Source organism: Dermochelys coriacea, chromosome 9 (genome assembly GCF_009764565.3).
Source record: "Dermochelys coriacea isolate rDerCor1 chromosome 9, rDerCor1.pri.v4, whole genome shotgun sequence".
Lineage (NCBI taxonomy): Eukaryota > Metazoa > Chordata > Testudines > Dermochelyidae > Dermochelys > Dermochelys coriacea.
This window is the reverse complement of record NC_050076.1, coordinates 31,986,899-32,010,414: the sequence shown is the minus strand read 5'-3', so window position 1 is coordinate 32,010,414 and position 23,516 is coordinate 31,986,899. Positions and strand designations below refer to the sequence as shown.

The 23,516-nt window shown below is 40.0% G+C and overlaps 1 protein-coding gene across 1 annotated transcript in view; it reads right to left on the bottom strand.

Moving 5' to 3' along the window:
- Positions 1 to 23,516, bottom strand: part of SLC9A9 (solute carrier family 9 member A9) — a 323,698-nt gene that overhangs the window by 185,659 nt on the left and 114,523 nt on the right. The window contains exons 7-8 of the mRNA XM_038417254.2: positions 3,036 to 3,174; positions 690 to 795 (exon numbers count right to left, since the gene is read on the bottom strand). Coding sequence (XP_038273182.1) covers positions 690 to 795; positions 3,036 to 3,174 — 245 coding nt within the window. The remainder of the gene's footprint in view (positions 1 to 689; positions 796 to 3,035; positions 3,175 to 23,516) is intronic.

Here is a 23,516-nt window from a genome sequence, read left to right as displayed (position 1 = left end):
TTACAAGGATCATGTTCAAAGTAAAAATTAACAGGTCTCTAGCAATTTCTCCAGAAAAACTAAATGGCTCTCTATTAATGCTCAAGCCTCAGGTTTTTTTCTAACTTTCCTTGGTGTGAATTATGGCAGTTGATGGTCAAAAATAACAGTATCAAAAACATCAATAGGCTTAAACTATTATGAATCATATTCTTCCTAATCACATTATGAAATCAGTTAGAGTCTGGGCATTGCACAGATTACTTCTGTGTACCTTTTTCATTGTGTATGAATCTGTTCACTTGTTCTCTGTGTTGAAGAAAGCAATCTCTGGGCATGTATTTGACTATGGTTGCACAAATGCTATCTCCATGTTGATGCAGCGATGTGTAGGCTGTAAGTGGTTTTGGTCTGTCACTGGGCAGCCTGTGCCTTTCTCCTGATGCAACAGGGATTTGAGTGTGAAATAAAAAAAACACCAAGCAAACAAAAACTTGTGCAAAAAAAAAAAGTCATTCAGGTATCTATGGATTTATGCCTGCAGATGGATGTTTGCAGCACCCGCACATTTCAGCAATGACAAGAAGCAACTGGATTTTGGAAGATTTATATAAGATGTCATGCTCAAAATAGGTGTGCTGTTTTCCCACATCACAGATTTACTAAAAAGCCCCATAGTCTTTGCTTACTCAGGAAAATGCAACACTTACCTGTAAGACCAGCAGCTTCTGCTGACAGGAAGGCACTCCAAGACAGGAGGAAGAACAGGCCTATTTCCAACATGGGGAACTCACACAGCTTTGTAAATTTTGTCAAGTGCTAAAAAATACTAAGGAAAAAAAGCAAACAGCTTTGCAGCCTAAATTCAACCCCACCATCATAAATGAAATAATGCACCGTAAAACTATTCAGTTGTATCATACAAAGTACATAAGCATGTGCCTTCAATGGGACCGTAAGATTATAAATGTTATTAAGTGCTTTGCTGGATCAAGGCCTAAGTGATTGAATTTAGCATTAATTTTCCAGCATTAGTCTACTTCACATATCTACTTCTATTTATATTAGCCGTTGAAATGTGTTCATGTCATATGGTTTCAAAGAAATGTGGCTGTGAAAAGGTGATATGGCAACAAGATAATCAAAAAGCCAAGTTGGTCCTTGGCCTTTATTGTCTCTGTCAAAAGGGAAGGTCAATTTTACTATGTAGCCTTTAAATGGAATCAGTTTACAAAGCATAATTGGTGCTTCAGAACTGGACTCTCAAAGGAATCAAGATGCGGAAGCTGATTAACACATTAGTGGTTTGTTTAGTCATTTATACTTGTTCAAAGTGAGTGTAAGTTGCTACTGTTGTGATTTGGCAGCATTTTTACACCAACGGATGTAAATGACTAAACAAGATATAGGGAAATGGAGAATCACGCCTTTCCCAGGTTGGATATGCTGCACTTTAATTTAGCTTGGCTTGTACTTTGTTTAATTACTGCTACTACATAAATTATAAATTAAACAAATACTGTATTTTATGTGAGCATCTCAAAATACTTTGCAAACATTAATTGTTACTGTACCCATTTTAAGGCAGCATTCACCGAGGTATAGAGAAATTAAGGGCTGAATCCTCAAAGGTAGTTAGGCAGCTAACTACCTTTGAGGCTCTGGGCCTAAGGGCTTGTCTACTAGAAACTTAAGTCACCTGTTAAGTTAGCTGTGAAACTGATAAATATGATGGCTAACAGCTAATGTAAATAATGCAATGTCTACACAGACACTGCATCGACCTAACTACTCTGACATAAGCCCTACGCTTCTCGTTGAGGTGGACTTATTACGTCGGTGTCGTAGGGCACTTACATCGGTGGGAGCAAGGCTGTAGTGTGTACACTGACATAGCAAAAAGAAAAGGAGTACTTGTGGCACCTTAGAGACTAACAAATGTATTAGATCATAAGCTTTCGTGAGCTACAGCTCACTGCATTGGATGCATCCAATGAAGTGATGATGCATCCAATGAAGTGAGCTGTAGCTCAAGAAAGCTTATGCTCTAATACATTTGTTAGTCTCTAAGGTGCCACAAGTTCTCCTTTTCTTTTTTTTTCATAAGGAAGAAAGCTGCCTTATGTTGACCTAACTCCATAGCATAGACCAATGGTAAGCATTTTGCCTAAAGTCCCACAGTGAATCACTATCAGAGTTTAAGATAGAACCCAGGAGTCTTGGCTCCTTTTGCCTTTTCCACACAGTCTTCCACACAAGACAACACTTCTGATTTTTATCCAGTTACATTATATTCCCACGCAGTTGTATGGGTCAGTTAAAATGTAGCAACTACTGGGGAGGCTGAGTGTGGTATGAAGCAAGGGTTTCATTACATGAATTTATGTTAGTGTCAGGTGGAACAGCACAGGAGAATTTTGATGTCATGGTGCTTTAATTTTCTCAGGAATGCTAAAATACTAACAGGTACTTCATAACCTGTAATCCCATGACTTTGTCAGTGGCTGTGAGCTCTGTCAAGGAGGTAAGATCAGTCCTTGGAGTAAGGTTGCACCATACATACTCTCCTCCCCTCGCCCAGTCTGGTCCAGCGTGGTGATCCATTACTCGTTGATTGAAAGGACTGGTCAGCATGATAATGTTTTGGGGAGAAATAAAATAAATGGGGAAAGACAGAGGGATTTCAGGAGAGTCTCCCAAACAAGAGAATTTGGGGTCCAGTCCTGCACCTTTTACTCATGTGAATAGTCCTTAGACACAAAGGAAGTCTTACTGAGGTCAATGAGACTACTTACAGGAGTAAGGGCTATAGATTTGGGGCCAGATCCTCAGCTGGTTAAAATCAGCTCTATTGAAATCATTGAACCTGTGTTGATTTTCTCCAGCTGAGGACCTGGCTTTGTTTACAGAGCCTCTTCAAACCCATGGTCAAGAAGTTCAAGCTCAAAGTAAAGATGGTCAGTCTTAAATCACAGATAGCCCTGGAAGTTCTTTTCAAGGCAAACAGACTTTCAAACTTGCAGAGTTTTTTCTGTTTGAAAAACAATAAAGGATATTAAAGCTGTGACAATAGCGTACGAGGACCCCATTGCAAATGATCCGGCAAAGATCCCCAGGAAATTCCCCACAGACTGGAAGAAAGCAGCAGCATCAAATGTGTTAGGACTCTGCTTGGGACTGTAAACAGATATCGAACTGAAAAGAAGACAAGGGAAAGAGAGGAAAATAATGAATTAAATCACATTATCGTTATAGTGAAATCAAGTGTTAAACATACCCACTTTGTAGGCACTCACAATGCAAGAGAATGTTTCTCAGGGCTGTTAGCAAAATAGAAAGGCAAGAAAAAGGAGAGTAGGAGGAAAGGGTTTATTTTTCAAGGCGATAACCTGAGAATCAGTGGTTTGCTGCCAGTCAGTAAACATTTTTATACTAGGATTGTCATAAACAATATTGTTTCCAAGCCAGCTAGGCATTAAACCATGGTAGGTGTATAAAGAATATGCAGGGAAAATAGATAACTTTGAATTATTTATTGGCCATATTTCTTTGGAGATGTTATAAATTCACAAATATTTCTGGTAAAAAGTGCATTTTTATGGCTGAGGCACAAATGGGCGATACAAATCACAGTATGTACCAAATCTTCAGCAGTGATGCTGTCATAAACCACAAACTAGTTTCCTTCCCTAGCATAACCCTTTGTAAACAAAATGGTGAACATGTCAAGAGCTGCACAATATGAAACCCCAGGGAAAAACAAGAGGCCTGTTTTCCCAGAGAAAGAAACTGCTGTAGTTGCCAGAGGTCGTCTTTTATATCCAGTCTCTGGCTGTAACCATCAAGATTATTTTCTTATGGGAAATTACTCCACCAATGGCAAGGCCATATCTTTAAACATTTTTGAGGGCATCAAATTTGCTATTTACTACTAGTGACATGATGCCCAGAATGCTAATGATTCCGCCAAGTGTGAATGTATTTCTGCTTGTTGTAATATAAAAATTAACAGATGTCCTGTAGCCCCAAGCTTCACAAATACTAATTAAACAATGTTTCAGATTTTTGTGGTTCTGTTGCTTTTGACACTTGAGATCTTTTATGCTCACTGTCAAAGAAAATAAGTGATCTTGGCAGTGGATTTTAGAACGGAGTATGCATTGCTGTAAAATGATTGGTATTTTAAACATTAAAACTAGGTGATTTTAAATTGGGGTGAATATTTCATGCTAATGGACGTGTTCTTAATGTTCGTCTCTGCAACTGGATGTTTTCTGTCTGGAGATTAGGCAGCAGAGATGCAGCTCTGTATTCCAGCAGAAGAGAAAAACAAAACAAAAACCTTTTGTAGTGATAATCAGGATGGGCCATTTCCAGCAGTTGACAAGAATGTGTGAGGAACAGTAGGGGGGAAAAATTAAACATGGGGAAATAGTTTTACTTTGTGTAATGACATACCCACTCCCAGTCTTTATTCAAGAATAATGTAATGGTGTCTAGTTTGCAAATTAATTCCAATTCAGCAATCTCTCATTGGAGTCTGTTTTTGAAGTTTTTTTGTTGTAATATTGCCACTTTTAGCTCTGTAATCGAGTGACCAGAGAGACTGAAGTGTTCTCCAACTGGTTTTTGAATGTTATAATTCTTGATGTCTGATTTGTGTCCATTTATTCTTTTACATAGAGACTGTCCTGTTTGGCCAATGTACATGGCAGAGGGGCATTGCTGGCACATGATGGCATATATCACATTGGTAGTTTTTTTTTCTCTCCTGCTGGTAATAGCTCACCTTACCTGATCACTCTCGTTACAGTGTGTATGATAACACCCACTGTTTCATGTTCTCTGTGTATATAAAATCCCCCTACTGTATTTTCCACTGCATGCATCTGATGAAGTGAGCTGTAGTTCACGAAAGCTCACGAAAAATAAATTTGTTAGTCTCTAAGGTGCCACAAGTACTCCTTTTCTTTTTGGGGATACAGACTAACAAGGCTGCTACTCTGAAACCTGTTACTAAGTATAGTAACTTATAATACTTGCTAAGTATTATCATGTTAACTAAGTCTTTATTTAGGCAAACTTAGCATATTAAGTTCTTTTATCATTGTCTAATCCACAAATCACCCAGAGCTTTCCATTTTTGAATATCCTCCAATTATCAGCATATTTTAAATATTAAGGTGTCCAGAACTGAACGTTCTATTATAGGTGCATTTATTCCAATGACAAATATAATACCACCTAGCTCTCATAGAGTGCTTTTCATTAGCGGAGCTCAAAGAAGGTCAGCATTGGTATCTTCATTTTACAAATGGGGAAACTGAGGCACAGAGTGGTGCAATGACTTGCCTGAAGTGTCTCAGAGCAGTGGCAGGCCTAGAACCAAGGTGTCTAGCATCCAAGTTCAGCGCTTGATCCACAGGGCCACATCATCTCTCTCTAGAAAATGATTTTTGCCTCAATGGATGATGACTTGTTATACAATATGTAAGCCAAAAATCACACTGTATATTTTTAACAACATACCACCTTATGAGCACCTATTTAAGTTACTGCCATCTATAACATCTGGTGCAGATCATTTCCAAAATTCTTGCTTTACAAATATTCTCTCCCTCTCCCACCCCTCCCGCTCCTCATCATCACTGCTCTGTGTTGTTTTTTATCCAGTATTTCTCCAGATTGAATCCCATTTGGTGTTTTCCTGACCACAGTTTTTTCCTTTAGACTATTCTTTGATCCTCACTAGTGTGCACAGTACTTTCTAGTTTAGTACTATCCACAAGGGATGAAATCCTGTTCCCATTGAAGTCAGTGGCAATACTCTCATTGACATCAACAGAGCCAGGATTTCACCCTGGATGTTTACCGCTGTAACATGGCAGGGCTTCTCAGCAGTTTACAAAGGATCTACTGACATGCTCACAGCCTCCTTCAAGCAGTCTTATTGTCCAAATCTAAACAAAACAAATACAAACAGCTCCTTGGCTCATTCTGGATCACAAACTCCAGGGGATGTTCCCCCTTTTACCTTTCAGGCTCTCATAGCCTCCCTACACAGGGGACTCTGGCAGTCCTGCTTCCTAACTCTGACTCACTGGTGTCTTCCCTTCCCTAGCCCCAGGGGCCTCTTTTAAAGCCTATTCTGGATCAGCTGACGCAGACAGGTGCACTGGTCCTGCTCCTCCTTAAAAGGTCAGTGTCACCCTATGACAACCCCTTTTCCAGGTCATCACTGAAGATGCTAAATAACATTGAGCCTAACTCCAGTTCTTGCCCTCAAGCTACTTATTTGACACTAAAGCAAAATGTCACAAGATAACACTTCACACTGAAGACAGTCACAGTTAAACATGCATGTCTCTAGTCTTGGTTCCCCCACTCCCTAAACTCTAACAACATTCTGTATGAACCCTATTTCCACTCATCGACCTTCTGTGCCTGATGCAAAGGAGTGAGCTATGCTAACAAAAGCTGTGTGCAAGAGACTATAAAGATAATGTTACTGTTTTATATTTAAACAAAATGTTTAATTGTTAAATATTAAAGTTTTTATTGTTAAATTAATATTATAGCAAAATGGAGACTTTACTGGTTCTTCCACACAAGTGGATTAAGGTTAAACATAATCCAGATCCACCAAAAATGCATGGAGTCATAGATTCCAAGGCCAGAAGGGACCATTATAAACATCTAGTCTGACCTCCTGCATAGCACAGGCCACAGAACTCCTCCAAAATAATTCCTGTTTGAACTAGACCATATCTTTAAAAAAAATCCAGTCATGATTTAAAAATAGCCAGTGATCAAGAATCCACCATGACCTTTGCTAAATTGTTCCAATGATTAGTTACCCTCACTGTTTTACACTCAAAATTATCATCAAAAAGTGCTCTTTTGGAAAAGTTGGGAGGAGCAGGGTGAAGAGAAATTTTGAACATCTTCAGAGTTTGGCAATCAAATTGACCTAATGAACCCTGGATCATAGTTGGAGGATAAGGGAGACTTTATTGTCTCACCCTCTCTAAAAGTTAGGGGAAAATGTCCCACAAACACCTCCCCCAGTGGCTACAGCTATGACCTTGTGCAAATCATTAACCCACCCACCTCTCTTTTCCTGATCTACAAGATGGAATTAACAATAATATTTAAGATATGTCTACACTGCTTCTGTGAGGTGTGATTACAGCAAGTGTAGATATACCTGAGCTAGCTTTGATCTAACCAGATCAAACGCTCCAGTGTGAGCAACAGAGGGGCTAGTCACCCAAATATGATCCCATCCAAGACCATAGATATATATGGGAGGAGAGGATAGCCCCTCCCACTGCTCACATGCCTGAAGCTACTATTTTAGTGTTCTAGCATTATGTCTCCTTCACACCCAGCCTGAAATATAGATATACTTTTAGACTGCAAGACTGCTGGTCTTCCTATGTGTTTGTACAGCAATTACTGTTCAGGGCTCCAATGCTGAATGGGGCCTTTGAGCACTACTGTAACAAAAATAAAATAAAGATGGCTCATCTTAAGTGATCACTCTCCTTACAGTGTGTATGATAAAACCCATTGTTTCATGTTCTCTGTGTGTGTATATAAATCTCCCCTCGGTATTTTCCACCAAATGCATCCGATGAAGTGAGCTGTAGCTCACGAAAGCTTATGCTCAAATAAATTTGTTAGTCTCTAAGGTGCCACAAGTACTCCTTTTCTTTTTGCAAATACAGATTAAAATGGCTGCTACTCTGAAACCTGTCATTATGCAAGGCACTGAATTTAGCCGTATAGAGTGGAAAGTGGAAATCTGTCAACTTCATGAAAAAACTCGTACAGATACAGACAGACATCATATTCCTCTCCAAATGCAAACAGATGGACATCATACCAAAAGGACTGAAGGTGAAAAATCCATTACAATCTACATACCACACAGACTATGCTGACAGCTTGTGCCACACACTCTTAAAGAAACTGCGGAACCACCTGATCCACATCCTCTACAGCAAACAGGGAAAGACTACGAATGAGCTCTCAAAACTGGATAATCTCATAAAGAACCAACCTTCCACACAAACTTCCTCGTGGCTGGACTTTACAAAAACTAGACAAGCCATTTACAACACACACTTTGCTTCTCTACAAAAGAAAAAGGACACTAAGCTATCTAAACTACTACATGCCACAAGGGGCCACAACAGTGGTTCCCGTAACCCACCCAGCAATATTGTTAATCTATCCAACTATGCTCTTAACCCAGCAGAAGAATCTGTCCTATCTTGGGGCCTCTCCCTTGCATTGGCACCCTGACAGCAGGATTGTCTGGCTATGTAGACTCCCTCCTCAGGCCCTACATTACCAGCACTCCCAGCTATCTTCGAGACACCACTGACTTCCTGAGGAAACTACAATCCATTGGTGATCTTCCTAAAAACACCATCCTAGCCACTATGGATGTAGAAGCCCTCTACACCAACATTTCACACAAAGATGGACTACAAGCCGTCAGGAACAGTATCCCCGATAATGTCACGGCTAACCTGGTGGCTGAACTTTGTGACTTTGTCCTCACCCATAACTATTTCACATTTGGGGACAATGTATACCTTCAAGTCAGCGACACTGCGATGGGTACCCGCATGGCCCCACAGTATGCCAACATTTTTATGGCTGACTTAGAACAACGCTTCCTCAACTCTCGTCTCCTAATGCCCCTACTCTACTTGCGCTACATTGATGACATCTTCATCATCTGGACCCATGGAAAAGAAGCCCTTGAGGAATTCCACTATGATTTCAACAATTTCCATCCCACCATCAACCTCAGCCTGGACCAGTCTACACAAGAGATCCACTTCCTGGACACTATGGTGCTAATAAGCGATGGTCACATAAACACCACCCTATATCGGAAACCTACTGACCGCTATTCCTACCTACATGCCTCTAGCTTTCATCCAGATCATACCACACAATCCGTTGCCTACAGCCAAGCTCTACGATATAACCGCATTTGCTCCAACCCCTCAGACAGAGCCAAACACCTACAAGATCTCTATCATGCATTCTTACAACTACAATACCCACCTGCTGAAGTGAAGAAACAGATTGACAGAGCCAGAAGAGTACCCAGAAGTCACCTACTACATAAGTATAAAATCTAAAGGAGAGTTTGCTATGTCTCAGCATATAACATTCCAGTCACAAACAATAGCTTTTTGTTCTTCTTAAGCCTACACATGTCTTAAAACAAAGAGTGCCACAAGTACTCCTTTTCTTTTTGCGAATACAGAGTAACATGGCTGCTACTCTGAAACCTGTTAAAAATAAAATAATAATCTTTCCAAATAAAATCTAAATTGATTAAATATCATAGTCCAAGTTCTTTATAAGTATATATCACAGTTCATTCATAATGAAGAGAGTTTCTTGCCATAAACATTTTCTGGCCTGTGCATTTAGCAAAATGGCGGAATTTTCCTTTAGGTAATCCAAGGCATTTGAGGATTACAGCATGATTTTCCTCAGAATGTCATGACAGTTTTCTGGAGAGAAACTGGAGATGAGATTAAATCTTGTATTCCTCCTTTTACTCTTGAGGCCCAGCATGCCTAAGGCTAGCGTGACAGCATCAAAGAGAGAGATGTTAATCAATTGCAAACAACAGTACAGCACAAAGAATCCATGATTTTTATATAACCCAATGCTTGTAGCAGTTTAGCTGTGGAAAGAGACAACATGCTGCAGAAAACTTGCTGCAATACCTGAATCAGAATATGTTACAAAGAAAAGAAGGGTTCTAGTTAAGTACTCTGGTGTGTGATTAGCAACAGCAAATGAGAACAATAGCAATTGATTTTTGCAGAGATACAGGAGTTAATTTTCTGATTATACCATACTACAACATAACTAAAAGTAGTATCAATAACCAGGTGCTTCTTTCTTTCTTTCTTTCTTTCTTTCTTTCTTTCTTTCTTTCTTTCTTTCTTTCTTTCTTTCTTTCTTTCTTTCTTTCTTTCTTTCTCTTACAGTGTTATGTGACCATTGTGGAAAGAAAAGTCTTATGATCTGGGGAACAGAATACTTGTTTCCACTTGCTTTGTCGAAGTACTTGTCATTTCCTTAGTTAACCATCCTTCCTTTTCACTGTAGTATTGTATGATACATATTTAGCATAAAGGAATATTAGGGGAGCATGAAGGAGTCGTGTCTGGAGTTACAAAAGAAAACCAGCAATGCCTGAAATAATCTGCACTGAATGAAGTGGAACCTCCCTCAGCTGATAAGTAATTAAAGAAGTACATCAGGTGCTAGTTAATTCCATCAAGAAAAATAAGGTGGGATGGAAAAAAATACTACTTTCTCAGAGTTCAAGGTTGCATAAAAGATGGCAGCAAGAAGGTGGTCTTTCTCAAAATGATGTACAAACATGATTATACAAGTATAGGTAGAGTACAGGTATATAATATGTTACTGAAATGTGGGGTTTACAGACAAACAAATCTGACTGAACAGTTTCTACATCCATATAATTTTTTAAACTATGTGATTTTCCTTGATGCTGCTACAAAAACAAAACAAAACACAAACACATAATAAAACACCCCTACAGATGCTGAAACCAAAGGCAGACTCATCATTCATCTTAGCCTTCTGCAATGTAACCATTAGCACCAGAAGCTGGATTTGAAAGTGTATGAGTAGCAGCTAACACCCACACCCGCTTTTAGCAAACAACAATGCCATTAGGTCATTAAATCCTTCCAACCTTCCCAGCCCCCATGAAATTCATCCTAATCTACTAAGGCCAGTGTAGATGAACTATAAATCCAACACATTTGAGATTGGGTATGTGCTTCCCAGTCCCAAGACCACAAAAACAGATGGGAAGTGGAGATTGGAGATGCATCCCAGTGTAGGAATGCGTTGTGGCCAGCAAAAGCAGCCAATTACAGCGGTTATGGAGGCAGATACACAGGGATTGTGTCTTTCAGAGGAAAGCTGCCAAAATTAAGGTGGGTATTTATGGAACAAAACACTCTCCCTTTATTAATTATAAAATTTTAATAGTGGTCAAAAGGAGCAGGAATGTGGAGAATTTGCATTAAAACAAACAAACCAGGAAGGTCTCCAATATATTTTACCAAACAAAACCTTTTCTTTTAGCCCTACACTCTTGACAGTATTTGTGAGGTTTTCTAGATTTAAGACTCCAGATGTAAAAGCCAGATTTCATATATACACAATATATATGTATCTCCATTAAGCATACTGTTATATACACACAAGAACTGTAAACAGGATACTGATGGCCTGCTATTGGCTGCCTGTTCCTGCTCCTGTAGTTTTTCTGGGTATCCAAAATCTGTTCTCCTTTCAGAGTAGCAGCCGTGTAAGTCTGTATTCGCAAAAGAAAGGAGTACTTGTGGCACCTTAGAGACTAACAAATTTATTGAGCATAAGCTTTCAGTAAGCTGTAGCTCACTTCATCGGATGCATTCAGTGGAAAATATAGTTGGGAGATTTATATACATAGAGAACATGAAACAATGGGTGTTATCATACACACTGTAAGGAGAGTGATCACTTAAGATGAGCTGTTACCAGCAGGAGAGAGGGAGGAACCTTTTGTAGTGATAATCAAGGTGGGCCACTTCTAGCAGTTGACAAGAACATCTGAGGAACGGGGCGGGGGAGGGGGGGATAATAAACATGGGGAAATAGTTTTACTTTGTGTAATGACCCATCCACTCCCAGTCTCTATTCAAGCCTAAGTTAATTGTATCTAGTTTGCAAATTAATTCCAATTCAGCAGTCTCTCGTTGGAGTCTGTTTTTGACGGTTTTTTGTTGAAGAATAGCCACTCTTAGGTCTGTAATCGAGTGACCAGAGAGATTGAAGTGTTCTCAGACTGATTTTTGAATGTTATAATTCTTGACGTCTGATTTGTGTCCATTTATTCTTTTATGTAGAGATTGTCCAGTTTGACCAATGTACATGGCAGAGGGGCATTGCTGGCACATGATGGCATATATCACATTGGTAGATGTGCTGGTGAACGAGCCTCTGATAGTGTGGCTGATGTGATTAGGCCCTATGATGGTGTCCCCTGAATAGATATGTGGACACAGTTGGCAGCAGGCTTTGTTGCAAGGATAGGTTCCTGGGTTAGTGTTTCTGTTGTGTGGTTGCTGGTGAGTATTTGCTTCAGGTTGTGGGGCTGTCTGTAAGCAAGGACTGGCCTGTCTCCCAAGATCTGTGAGAGTGATGGGTCGTCCTTCAGGATAGGTTGTAGATCCTTGATGATGCATTGGAGAGGTTTTAGTTGGGGGCTGAAGGTGATGGCTAGTGGCGTTCTGTTATTTTCTTTGTTGGGCCTGTCCTGTAGTTGGTGACTCCTTTTCTTTTTGTGAATACAGGCTAACACGGCTGGTACTCTGAAACCTATCCTTTAATACAGGAGCCATCCCAATATTCTCCTTCTAGAGCTTGCTCTTTGAATTCTAAAAATGAGTCAACTGCTGCTGTCTACCAGCCATTTTGGAACCCATCATCAAGCTGTTGTCAGTTGCAGTTCCCTTTCCTCTATATCATATGTATTTTTGTTCTTTTTTATTGTTTCCAAACCCCTTTTTTGGGCTTTTCAGTATATAGTTTTTTTTCAGGGTGTCTTTTAAGCAGTAGTTTTGACCACTTTAATCTAGGTTAGCGTAGTCTGCTATAGCATAGATTCATAGATATTAAGGTCAGAAGGGACCATTATGATCATCTAGTCTGACCTCCTGCACAGTGCAGGCCACAGAATCTCACCCACCCACTCCTGCGATAAACCTCTCACCTATGTCTGAGTTATTGAAGTCTTCAAATCATGATTTAAAGACTTCAAGGAGCAGAGAATCCTCCAGCAAATGACCCATGCCCCTTGCTACAGAGGAAGGCGAAAAACCTCTAGGGCCTCTTCCAATCTGCCCTGGAGGAAATTCCTTCCCGACCCCAAATATGTCGATCAGCTGAACTCTGAGCATATGGGCAAGATACCGAGGAAAGAATTCTCTATAGTAACTCATGTAAAGCTCTTATGGTTTGTGGTAACTCTTCCTAATACAGCAAAGCAATCCCCTTGCAAGCTGGCTACCTGATAGCATCTATCAAGGTAACATGCATCCCAGAAATGTAAGGCAGTCACTGATTTTGTGGAGAACATTAAATTGACCGTTTGCCAAGAACAGCAATGTCTGCATGAAAAAATGCAAATTCATACTTTCAGCTAGATTTTCACTCACTCCAAAATCACTTATTAGAAATGAAGGGCCAGATTTACTTTGTGTCATTTCAGTGACACCAAGCAGCCACAGAACTGGCTTAAATGACTGGGGAAGCAGGTTTATGGCTATCTTGTGTCACTGGAGTGGTGTAAAGCAGCCAGAGCATTTGGATGGATCCAGCCCTAAATGTGTACAATCTGAGAAATCAGTTGAGCAGGACTGAATGAAAAGAACATCAGCATTCATTTTTGATAAATGTTTTCCAGAATTGGCAAATATTGCTATTGTGTGGCAGTCCACAGTGCAAGTGCTGAAAGATCCTTTCGATGTTATGTTGTGCTACTAATAATACATGTAGTAGTGGAAACCCACAAATCTGCAGCAGTACAGGCAGAGTGAACTCAACTGAGCAAACATTTCTATAGTATTCATTCCAAAATGCTAGGTTAGGCTGATTATTCTGAATGTGTGCTTTTGAAACATGCCATGCTCAAGTTATCCTTTGATTCTTGGAATTTTTCAATGTACAGCTCCAACAAGTGAGGTAAATTCTTGGCAACTCCTTCACATATGCTCTGTCATATTCACAAAGCCTTTTTTATAATGGACATTAAATACATTCATGACATGTAATGTGAAGTCTGCCACTTTGCCCCATAAAAAGTGTGACTCTCTCCTCTGACAAAAAATACAGCCTAGCAGATACAGTAGGCTCAACATCTGTTCAACAAATGAAATGTAAGAAGATATGGGAAAGTGTCTGTGTGGCCACTAGAAGAGGTGAATAAAGTGAGGACTCAGATACATTTCCATACGCTCACATTGGCACAGAATGGAATCTACAGGTGCCTAGGAAATATGACAAACCATATATCACCACAGGGGGCAGTAATCTGGCCACCAGATTCCTAAAATCCTACAGAAAGAAGCTTTTACCTATCCTATTGTGTAGGTTTTTTCTTAAAAACACAGACTTAAGATGATTCTAATAAAGGCTGAAACCCAGATTTCAGCCTTGCCTAAAACTAGTCATTCTCCTGAGGAAGACAACGTATCTTTCTCCATCCGATCTTCTCTTCTTCCTCCTCAAGAGGTGACATATCCATACATTAATGTAATATTTTGATTACCATCCTCTTGGTACAAGCTACTCCGTTTTCATCTTAATTAGTGATAAATTCTGATAAACAGCAACTAGATCTCCTGGAACAACATCTCTCTTTGTAAAGGAAATCTTAATAATCAAATATGATTCCAGTGAAAGAATTTCCCAGCCTTGGAAGAGAATGTTTACAACTAAAAAAAAAAAGGCTAAAGTTACTACATCTGATTTTTTTCATGAATCCCTTTGAAAATGATCAAAATTCCTGTCCAGAAAGACTATCTTCCGGCTTTGGAAGGAATAAAGCACATCAGCAAAAAAACAGATGGCTGGATGGTGGATTGTCTGTGACTGTGTGCTGGACAATTTCCAATGTCAGACTGTATCTATACTGTCTGAGCAGATCCTATCAAACACACATCATTCAGAGCTTTCTGCATCGGAAGTCTATGATTCTTGCTTGTTTGGATATACAAACTACAATCCAAGTCCAGCCCTTCATTTGTATTCTTGAAAAGAAATTGCATGAATACAAATGGTCTGTATTATTGAAGCAGCTTGAGATATACTCTCCAGTTCAGGGAGACACAACAGTAGCAGTTGCATGGAGTGGGAAGAAAGCAGAGGAGTTAGAATAGAAAGAGATGCCCCCTCTGCCCCATGTCCCACCCCTTCTCCCACACTAGACAAAGTAGTAATGTAAAAGCCGTGATTCCCCCCAGTACTTTGCATCTTGCATAAGTCATTTATTCCTGTGTAAAACAGGAGTAAAACCTGCCAAATCAGACAGGTAGCACTGCACATGCCCTGCCCCTTCCCTGCACAAGTGTAAATGACTATACAAGGTGCAAGGCAATGAAGAAGGCCACAATGTCATCTTTCTTACCAAACAAAAAAAAAAGAAAACAAAAATCCCCATCACTGCAACATCCAAAGCTAAATCTCTGCTTGTGACTTGAAACAAATATACTGTATTAGTTTATGCTAATTAAACAAGACGTGATAGGCAGAGCATATCTGGCGGATTCTAGCACCTTGGGTGCTTTGTGAGGCATGGCACTGAAGGCTGTCTATATTCAGCCACCCAAGAAGTACAATAATCCCCCAGAAATGCACTGCCTAAAATTCCTTGTTACTGTAACAAAATGCAAATGGTAAAAAATAAGGCTACAAGGAGATAGCATTCCCAAGGCTTAGAGAGGCTGTGTAAGATTGAATCCGATAAGTTTAACATCATAGTAGCCAATCAAAACTGGCTGCAATAAAACAGGAATAAAGTATTATTATTATGACTATTTATTCAATGATTGAAATTATGCAAAGTCCTACTGGTGTCCAGAAATTTAAAGCAATCATGTTTCAACAGGTTCCTAAGACTCAGGAAGGTTTGTTTTACTGGGCTGTTAATAACCATCTCTGGTTTCAGTTGTTTCATTGCACTTACATATGGGATGTAATACAAACTAAACATCATTAGGAGAGCCTTTGAACAAAGCTATTTTGTATATGCAGTAGCCAGTGTTTCAGCTGGGCATAGACTGCCTCCTAGTCTATGTTGTCTAGGGCTTCATACAATAGGGTCCTGAACTTGGTTAGGGCCTCTAGGTGTGACTGTAATACAAATAATAAATGGCATTTTTTCTCGATTAATAAGAAATGGACAAAGTTAACACTATATATTTAAAAGTGTGTGGCACCCGGTGTATTCCTCAAACCTTGTCACCAGTTAAACTGATACCAAGCAGTGGCAATTTCAGCTACCTTCTTCAGTGCTTTCCATGTACAGAGCTGGGATTTTGATCCTGACCAAAGAGCTGCTGCCAAGTCACCATGCCAGTTGTGATTCTTTAGAGGGGCAGATATCTGTGATGCCCTATTTCTCCCTTCCCATCATCACAATGACCTTCCCTCTGGAGTTAAAGAAAGGATGGGTAATCTTAAGAAAAGAAAGGAAAAATTCTGCCACTCTCCTTATCTTTTGCTCAGGAGGATGAGTGCTTGCAATTTCAGTACCTGGAATTTTGTGTACTCATCATACTGTACGATCTAGACTTTAATCGTTGCCAACTCACATGCAATCACATACGTATGCAAATACTATATGTAAATTGTGTGTATATACACATGCATTGTACACATGCCCAAATTTACCCAGAGTTTTCTTATAAAAATCTTCAATTTTGCAATTGCAAGTAATTAGTCCTACTGGGCAACATTAATTACTTATGTCATGGTCCCTGAACAGGCTGCCTTTTCTGAGACTCTTTTCTAGTCCCCCAAGTGCATGCCTTCCACATGGTAGGTCTATTCCTCCCTTTCTCTTCGGGGTGCGATTCTGCAATCCAGCCACTTACTGATAGGGTCTCAGGATTACACCTCCCTGGGAGCCATCCACATTACCTAGCAGGAAACAACTGGACTTGCACCCGACCAGAGTTCTCCTTCAGGAGCCTGTGGTTGGTAATAGCATGCAGTGATACAGAAGCAGTTTCTCCAAACAAAGTATGGTTTATTTGCCCCAAACGTACACATAGCTGAGAGAAGTACATTTAAAAAACAACAGACACCTGTAAGCATATTGTCTTACCTACACTTGGCATTCCCCTCAAGCATTAGGTAGCCATGACCTAGCCTTAGTGTTCCCCTTTCTCTCTGGGCACCAAGTTACAGCTTGTTTGCTACAGTCCCTGGCTCACAAGTCCATCTCTTTGTGTGTCAGCCACTGCACACTGACTCTGTGTCCCTCTGCCAGCTTCCAGCTGAGCTGACAACTCCCTGCCCTTTTTTGCCAGGGCACCTTTTTAACTCCTTAGGGTCTTTTGATCTCAGCCTTAGCCTTGAAAAGAGAAAAACATCCTTGTTTGGATGGTGCCAGCCCGGTGGGTTCTTCCCCCAATTGATGGCCCAGCCAGTGTGGTCTTTGAAGCAGTTACCCTTTCTGGATTCCTTAACACCTCCCACCCTCTACAGCATCCTTTGATTTTACTCTATACATTTGGTCAGGTAGCAATATTAAATTGACCAGGGAAATCAAGTCACACATATTATTCCTAAGAAATAACACAGACATTTTCCCCATTTGTCACAGTTTGCAATGACTACTCTGTATACGTACTATGAATGTTATAAATACATTGTTGAGGGGTTAAGGTGTCTGAAGCTCTTGGGTCTAAGTTGTTTGTTTTCACTAAAGATGATCAGTCTGCTTTCAAATGACTTCTCATAGCAACATAACAAGACTGGACTGCTTAGCGACTAGGAGGATCAAAGTTCAACATGGAAAAATGAAGCATCACTTCTTATTGGTATTTTGCTATTTTAAAAGTGCAAGAGATTAGGACAACAGCTGAGGACACACTCACTGCTCATGATGTTTTATGCCCTGTAATTCACAAAATAAGGACATTTGTTTTATACCATGCTACAGAGGACTCATCCTACAGTAATGTTCTCTTCTCAATCCATCTGTACAACATCCCTTAACCCTATTCACTGGCACTGAGAGAGAATATACTCTTCTGACCTTTAGAAATAACGTATCTGCACAATTGACTTGATTTATTTATTGATACCCTCTATTTCTGTAGTTTGAGCAGAATAGCAGACTGTGGGGGCACCTGGATAATGAAGAAAGGGGACGATTTGAAGAGATTTAATAAGAAAACATTGTAACTAACAAGACATGTTTTACTGTATATTGTTTGTCTATTATTTGTCTGTTTGGGACCTTTTTAGATCTTTACCTACTATCATCTGTGATGCCCATTTTATAGATGAAAAATCAAGTCACAGAGAGACGAAATAACTGGCCATGGTCACACAGGAAGTCTATGATGGAACAGGAAACTGAATCCAGGTTTCCCAAGTCCCAGCCTAGTATCAAGATCATTAACCATCCTTTCTTTGGATCCTGACCATGATCTTTTAATGATTCGTGAAATATAAATGAATTAATAATAGCCAGATCCACTAGTAGAGTACTGTATGTAATAGAAACTTCAGTTACACTTAATGTGAAGAGGAAATCTATATTTTGTTTGAATAGCACATTTATTTTCACAATTTTTACAGAATTTAAAGCATTATTTTTTCTCCACTAACCTTTTGCTCCTCGTTTTCCTTTTAGAGACAGGCAAAGGACAGGCCTTGGGATCAAGAAAATGTGTTGAGGATGGGAAACAGCAACTCACTGAAAATAATTAGCATCCCTGTGATTTCTATACACTCTGTTTTCTTCTCAAATTGGTGAAACATAATCTGTGCATGCATGCATCGGAGTGTACGTACACACCTATCCTGAGGTAGTAGGATCATCCAACCCAGCAACTTAAAGTAAGGTCTGGGAGTCAGGTGAACATTTGTCAGGCACACTTGAACATTCTCTCTTTAGGTGTTTCTTCCACTATTTGTTCCAGGTAACGAACAGTACATTGGGACAGGGACTCTCTTAGTCAAAATACAGGTTTCAGAGTAGCAGCCGTGTTAGTCTGTATTCGCAAAAAGAAAAGGAGTACTTGTGGCACCTTAGAGACTAACAAATTTATTAGAGCATAAGCTTTCGTAGCTACAGCTCACTTCATCCGATGCATGCATCCGATGAAGTGAGCTGTAGCTCACGAAAGCTTATGCTCTAATAAATTTGTTAGTCTCTAAGGTGCCACAAGTACTCCTTTTCTTTTAGTCAAAATAAGCTCTTATAATGACAGGAATTTAATCTCTAGCTACATATGTGTTCGTTACAGGTGAAACTCAATGATTTTGGAAATTCAAACCTTTTAAGATGATGTCACAGACCCAAATCTATCTAGCTATCCCTGCCTCTTTCCTACCTGTACTCTGTGGTCCTCTCTTTACCAATAACAAGAGGTGGTATTGTGGGACATAACTAACTTTTAGAAGACCCAGAGTGATTAAAGTGGTACACCAGAGCACAGCAAGGAGAGACCAGTCGGAGTGTGTGTGGGAAGGAGGTTGGAGACTGGTGAAAGGATGGGTGAGTGGATTTAGCCTTTGCCTTAAGAACAAGTGAATTTTGAGACAATTACAGTTTGGCAAGAAACAGTTCACCCTTCCTTACCTTTTTACAGTGCCTGCCCTCACTTTCACAAATACTTATGGCAATTATCTATGTCAATTGAATGCCAATTCCCTGTTGATAAAATGATGAAGCATGATGGTTGCCTGCACTGAAGGATATCAGTTAGGGCACTTAGGCAGATTACCATTAAATGCTACATTTTACTGTTGCATGCAATGTAGTTGTAGCTAGTATCAGTCCCAGGATATTAGAGTTTACTGTCATTTTGCTTGAACGCTGCAATGAGAGATTGGGTCAAATTCTACTGTTATGCTAATATAAATCTGGGGTAACTTCATGACTGCAATAGAATTATTCCATATTTATCCTGGTGTGAATAAAGGTAGAATTTTCTCCATGAATTTAAACATTTCAAGAAAGTTGGCTAGTAGTAGTGCAAAGTGACGGTCCTTTACTTATGGTACAACTAGTAGAGATTAAATGTAAGAGTTGCCAGTCTGCACTGAGCCCTCACTCCACCATAATTTCCCTTCACAAAGTGACACCGCGCACAACATGTTTGTTCAGGATAGGCATGGAACTGAGCTAACAGAAACTGTATTACACTTTATGCCAGACACTTCTCCCTCTACATGAGAGTTGAATCATCCTTAACAACGTAGCAAAACTCTCTGTAGCTAACTGCAAAATGGACAGGGATAATTAGTCAACTTCTGTTTGCATCAAGGTCTAGTTCTTACTCACATGCTTTCTTTGGGTTTAAATTGATTTTTCCCAAATTGTTATATGGTGGAGACTTTATTGCAGTACATTATAATCTCTCTGGAAATCCTGAAAGCCCCTCCAAAAAACATTTTACCTAGAATGCTGGGGGAATTTGAAACTGTTCAGTGGATTGCATGTTCTGAATCTACAAAAGAGCCTGACAGTAGGTTCATATTCAACCTTTGTTGTCTCTCTCTCCTCAGCTGGCCTCATCTTAAGAGCAGTGTGAAGGCGATGTTCACTGTCTTCAGGGGATGGGGTGTATTACATCAGTCTTCAGCACTGCATGGCAGATGTCATTCTCAACTTAGCAAAGGTCTGTTTGCAAACATTCTCCCTGTTCGACAACTCTAGAGAGCTGGCCTCCCTGTTCTCAGCATCTTCAGGCAGACAAGTAGCCTGCCTGTTCCTCTTACCCCTATTCAGTAGCAATGAGGCAGGAAAAGCTCTCATCCTTACCATTGTTATACTGAGTCTTTCCTTAGAGTCAGGCTCAGACAGCCTAGATTGCTTCACACAGGCATTTGTAAACTGTATATCCTATTTTGGATTGGATGACACAGGAAAGCTTATATTGGGATACCTGGGAGGAAAGAGAGAACTGAGAGTATGTAGCCTATAATGTGCTACACAGAGTTATCTGAAATTAAAAGCACTTGGTTATACGGTACCAGTGTCTGAAAAGGGAAGCATTTATGTGAATTCATTCAGACCCCAGCCTCTGAGCAGTGTCACTTATGAAATACACTGTTCATGCAAATTCTCCCAGATAGCCCAAAGCAGGAGAATGTTTTTTTCAACGGTCTCCACTATATCTTTTAAATTGTCCATGACACAAAGTAATGCAGTAAAGCTGGTCTGAATGACAATCTTTGTGCAAAGCAAGTTCAGAATTCAGTAAGTAGAAAGTGAAGTATATGAGTCAAAACTTTGTTTTAAGAGATGTGTGGGCTTAAGGAGAACAAAAGCTATTGTTTGTGACTGGAATGTTATGCTGAGACATAGCAAACTCTCCTTTAGATTTTATACTTATGTGCTGCCAGGTATTCGATGTGGTGGTGATACTTTGTGCCAAATTTGAGGCTTAATTATCAATAAACCTTGTGCTCTCCTACTTCCAAAAGATTGTTTTCCTTCCCCTCCTCCACCTGCTTACACAACCTGAACACCTTTAACAATTTATGAACTTCTGGTCTGCAAAAGAACAATTCCCAAGTCTAGCACAGCTGATGAAGATACTACACACTAAACAAAAAAAGTTAGAGCACTCTGAAATCTGAAAATTTGTCAAAGGACATTTCCTTTCAACATCCTTTCCCACAGCTAAGACTCACTCTGGCTTTCATGGCACAGTAGGAGGAAATGTGATCTGTAAGTTGGCATGTGCTCCCTGTATACTCTGCCCTTCCATCACGCACACCTTTATCAGAATCTGAAAAGGTTTAGTGGGAACTTAATTCTACCACCTTTGGTTTTGCATGCTTTTTCCACAACTAAGGTACATTTCATTTCTTCTTTTACGCACACAGCGTGTAGATTTTAAAGAGGATTTAGTGCTTGTGAAAGATGCCGACTGACAACCTGGAAACATGAATACCCAGCAAGGCTGGGCAGTGTGATTTACCACACATGATTGCAACGACTTGCCTCAATCTTAAGCTGGAACTGTAGGCACCTGGAGGAGGAGTTCCCTTTTTAACTTTATCTTCACTAGAAAACAGGATGTGTTCTTACCTTGTGAGAGCTAACATGTGGTAACTGACATGAGGTAAAATCATGAAAACGAGGCAGTAATAGTTTTAACATGAGTTAGCAGGTCGAAGTAAACTCTTGGCTTTTAACCACATGTTAAAACTACAGCTGCCTTGTCTTCACTAGGATTTTCTTTCATGTTAGCTAACACAAGATGAGGACACACTTTTTTCCTTAGTGAAGATGCCACTCATGTCAGTACAATTTATTGCCTTTCTGCTTAGACTGACAACAAAGCAGCCAGCTGTAGGGGTGACTTTTTCGGACCTGGGTACCCCAGTCCAATTCTTTTTATATCTGTAGCCAAACAGATGAAAACAACATTCGGGTCACTGTTAATCTGAACTGTATATGAGCTAGCGACCAAGAGATAAAAAACTCCATATCCCATTCACAATCTTCTGAGTTATCCAATCCCACCTACACTTCAGCATTGAAGATATTTTCTTTCTTTTACCTTCTGTTTTTTAAATGGGAACGTTAGGGGGAAAATGACTCCTGCATTGTCTGAATGACACATTATCCTGCTAGTATTGTGTCCCTCACAAATATTAGTTCCATTTCCACTGCTCTATAATAAATGGTTGCAGATGTTGCCATGGTAATTTTCATTTTTAAAAATGTGTCCAAGTGAAGACATGAATTGCAGCTGTTATCATGAGACTGTCCAAAATAAATCCAGATGTGAATAGTACTCTCTTGGCATTGCTAGTATTAAGGGAACTAATGTACATTTCAGTTTCTATATATGCCATAATTGAGGACAGGCACTTGGGAATATCCTGGACTCTGGGTCTCTGTTCCAGATCCAAATATAGTAAATGAATGGAGCAGAAATTAAAAGCTTAAGGGAAAGTTTTCTAGTTATTAGAAAGTCTTGGTGACCCTCATGCAGAAAATGTCATGATCCTAATAGTATAATATTCCAGTGGGGGTGTGCTGTAATTCTGCAGCTCTGTTCACATATCTGTTTTGACCAGCAGACAAACATTTTGGTTTTAGAACATATGAAAAAAAATACCTCACACAATGTGGTAGAAATTTTCAAGTAGCAATCTTAGCTATTGCTTGTTTTCATACCACCCAGTAGTCCGCAGCCCTCTAAAACCATGCCACACAGTGAATACTAGGCACTGGCCAGTAGCAAAATGTGTATCTTGCAGTGCAGTTCATAGAAAGTATAATTTAACTGCCCCCAAACTCATGTACTAACAATAACATATAGGAAAAATGAACTATGTGCTGAAAGGGGAGTGTGGTCCATATAAGTCACTTTAAAGGAAAAATAAATTAAAGGGTCAAATTCTTTATGGGGTGGCTTTAGTGCAGTCATTCTGGATTTCCACCACTGTGGGAAGGGGAAAAGGTTCTATGGTGTTTTCTTCCTAGTAGATGCTAAGTGTACATCCAAAAGGAGCAGGTATTTCCAAATGGCATGATCAAGATAGAACAGTGGTTCCCAAACTTGTTCCACCGCTTGTTCAGGGAAAGCCCCAGCAGGCCGGGCCGGTTTGTTTAGCTGCCGTGTCCACAGGTTCGGCTGATTGCGGTTCCCCGTGGCTGCGGTTCGCTGCTCCAGGCCAATGGGAGCTGCTGGAAGCAGCACGGGCTGAGG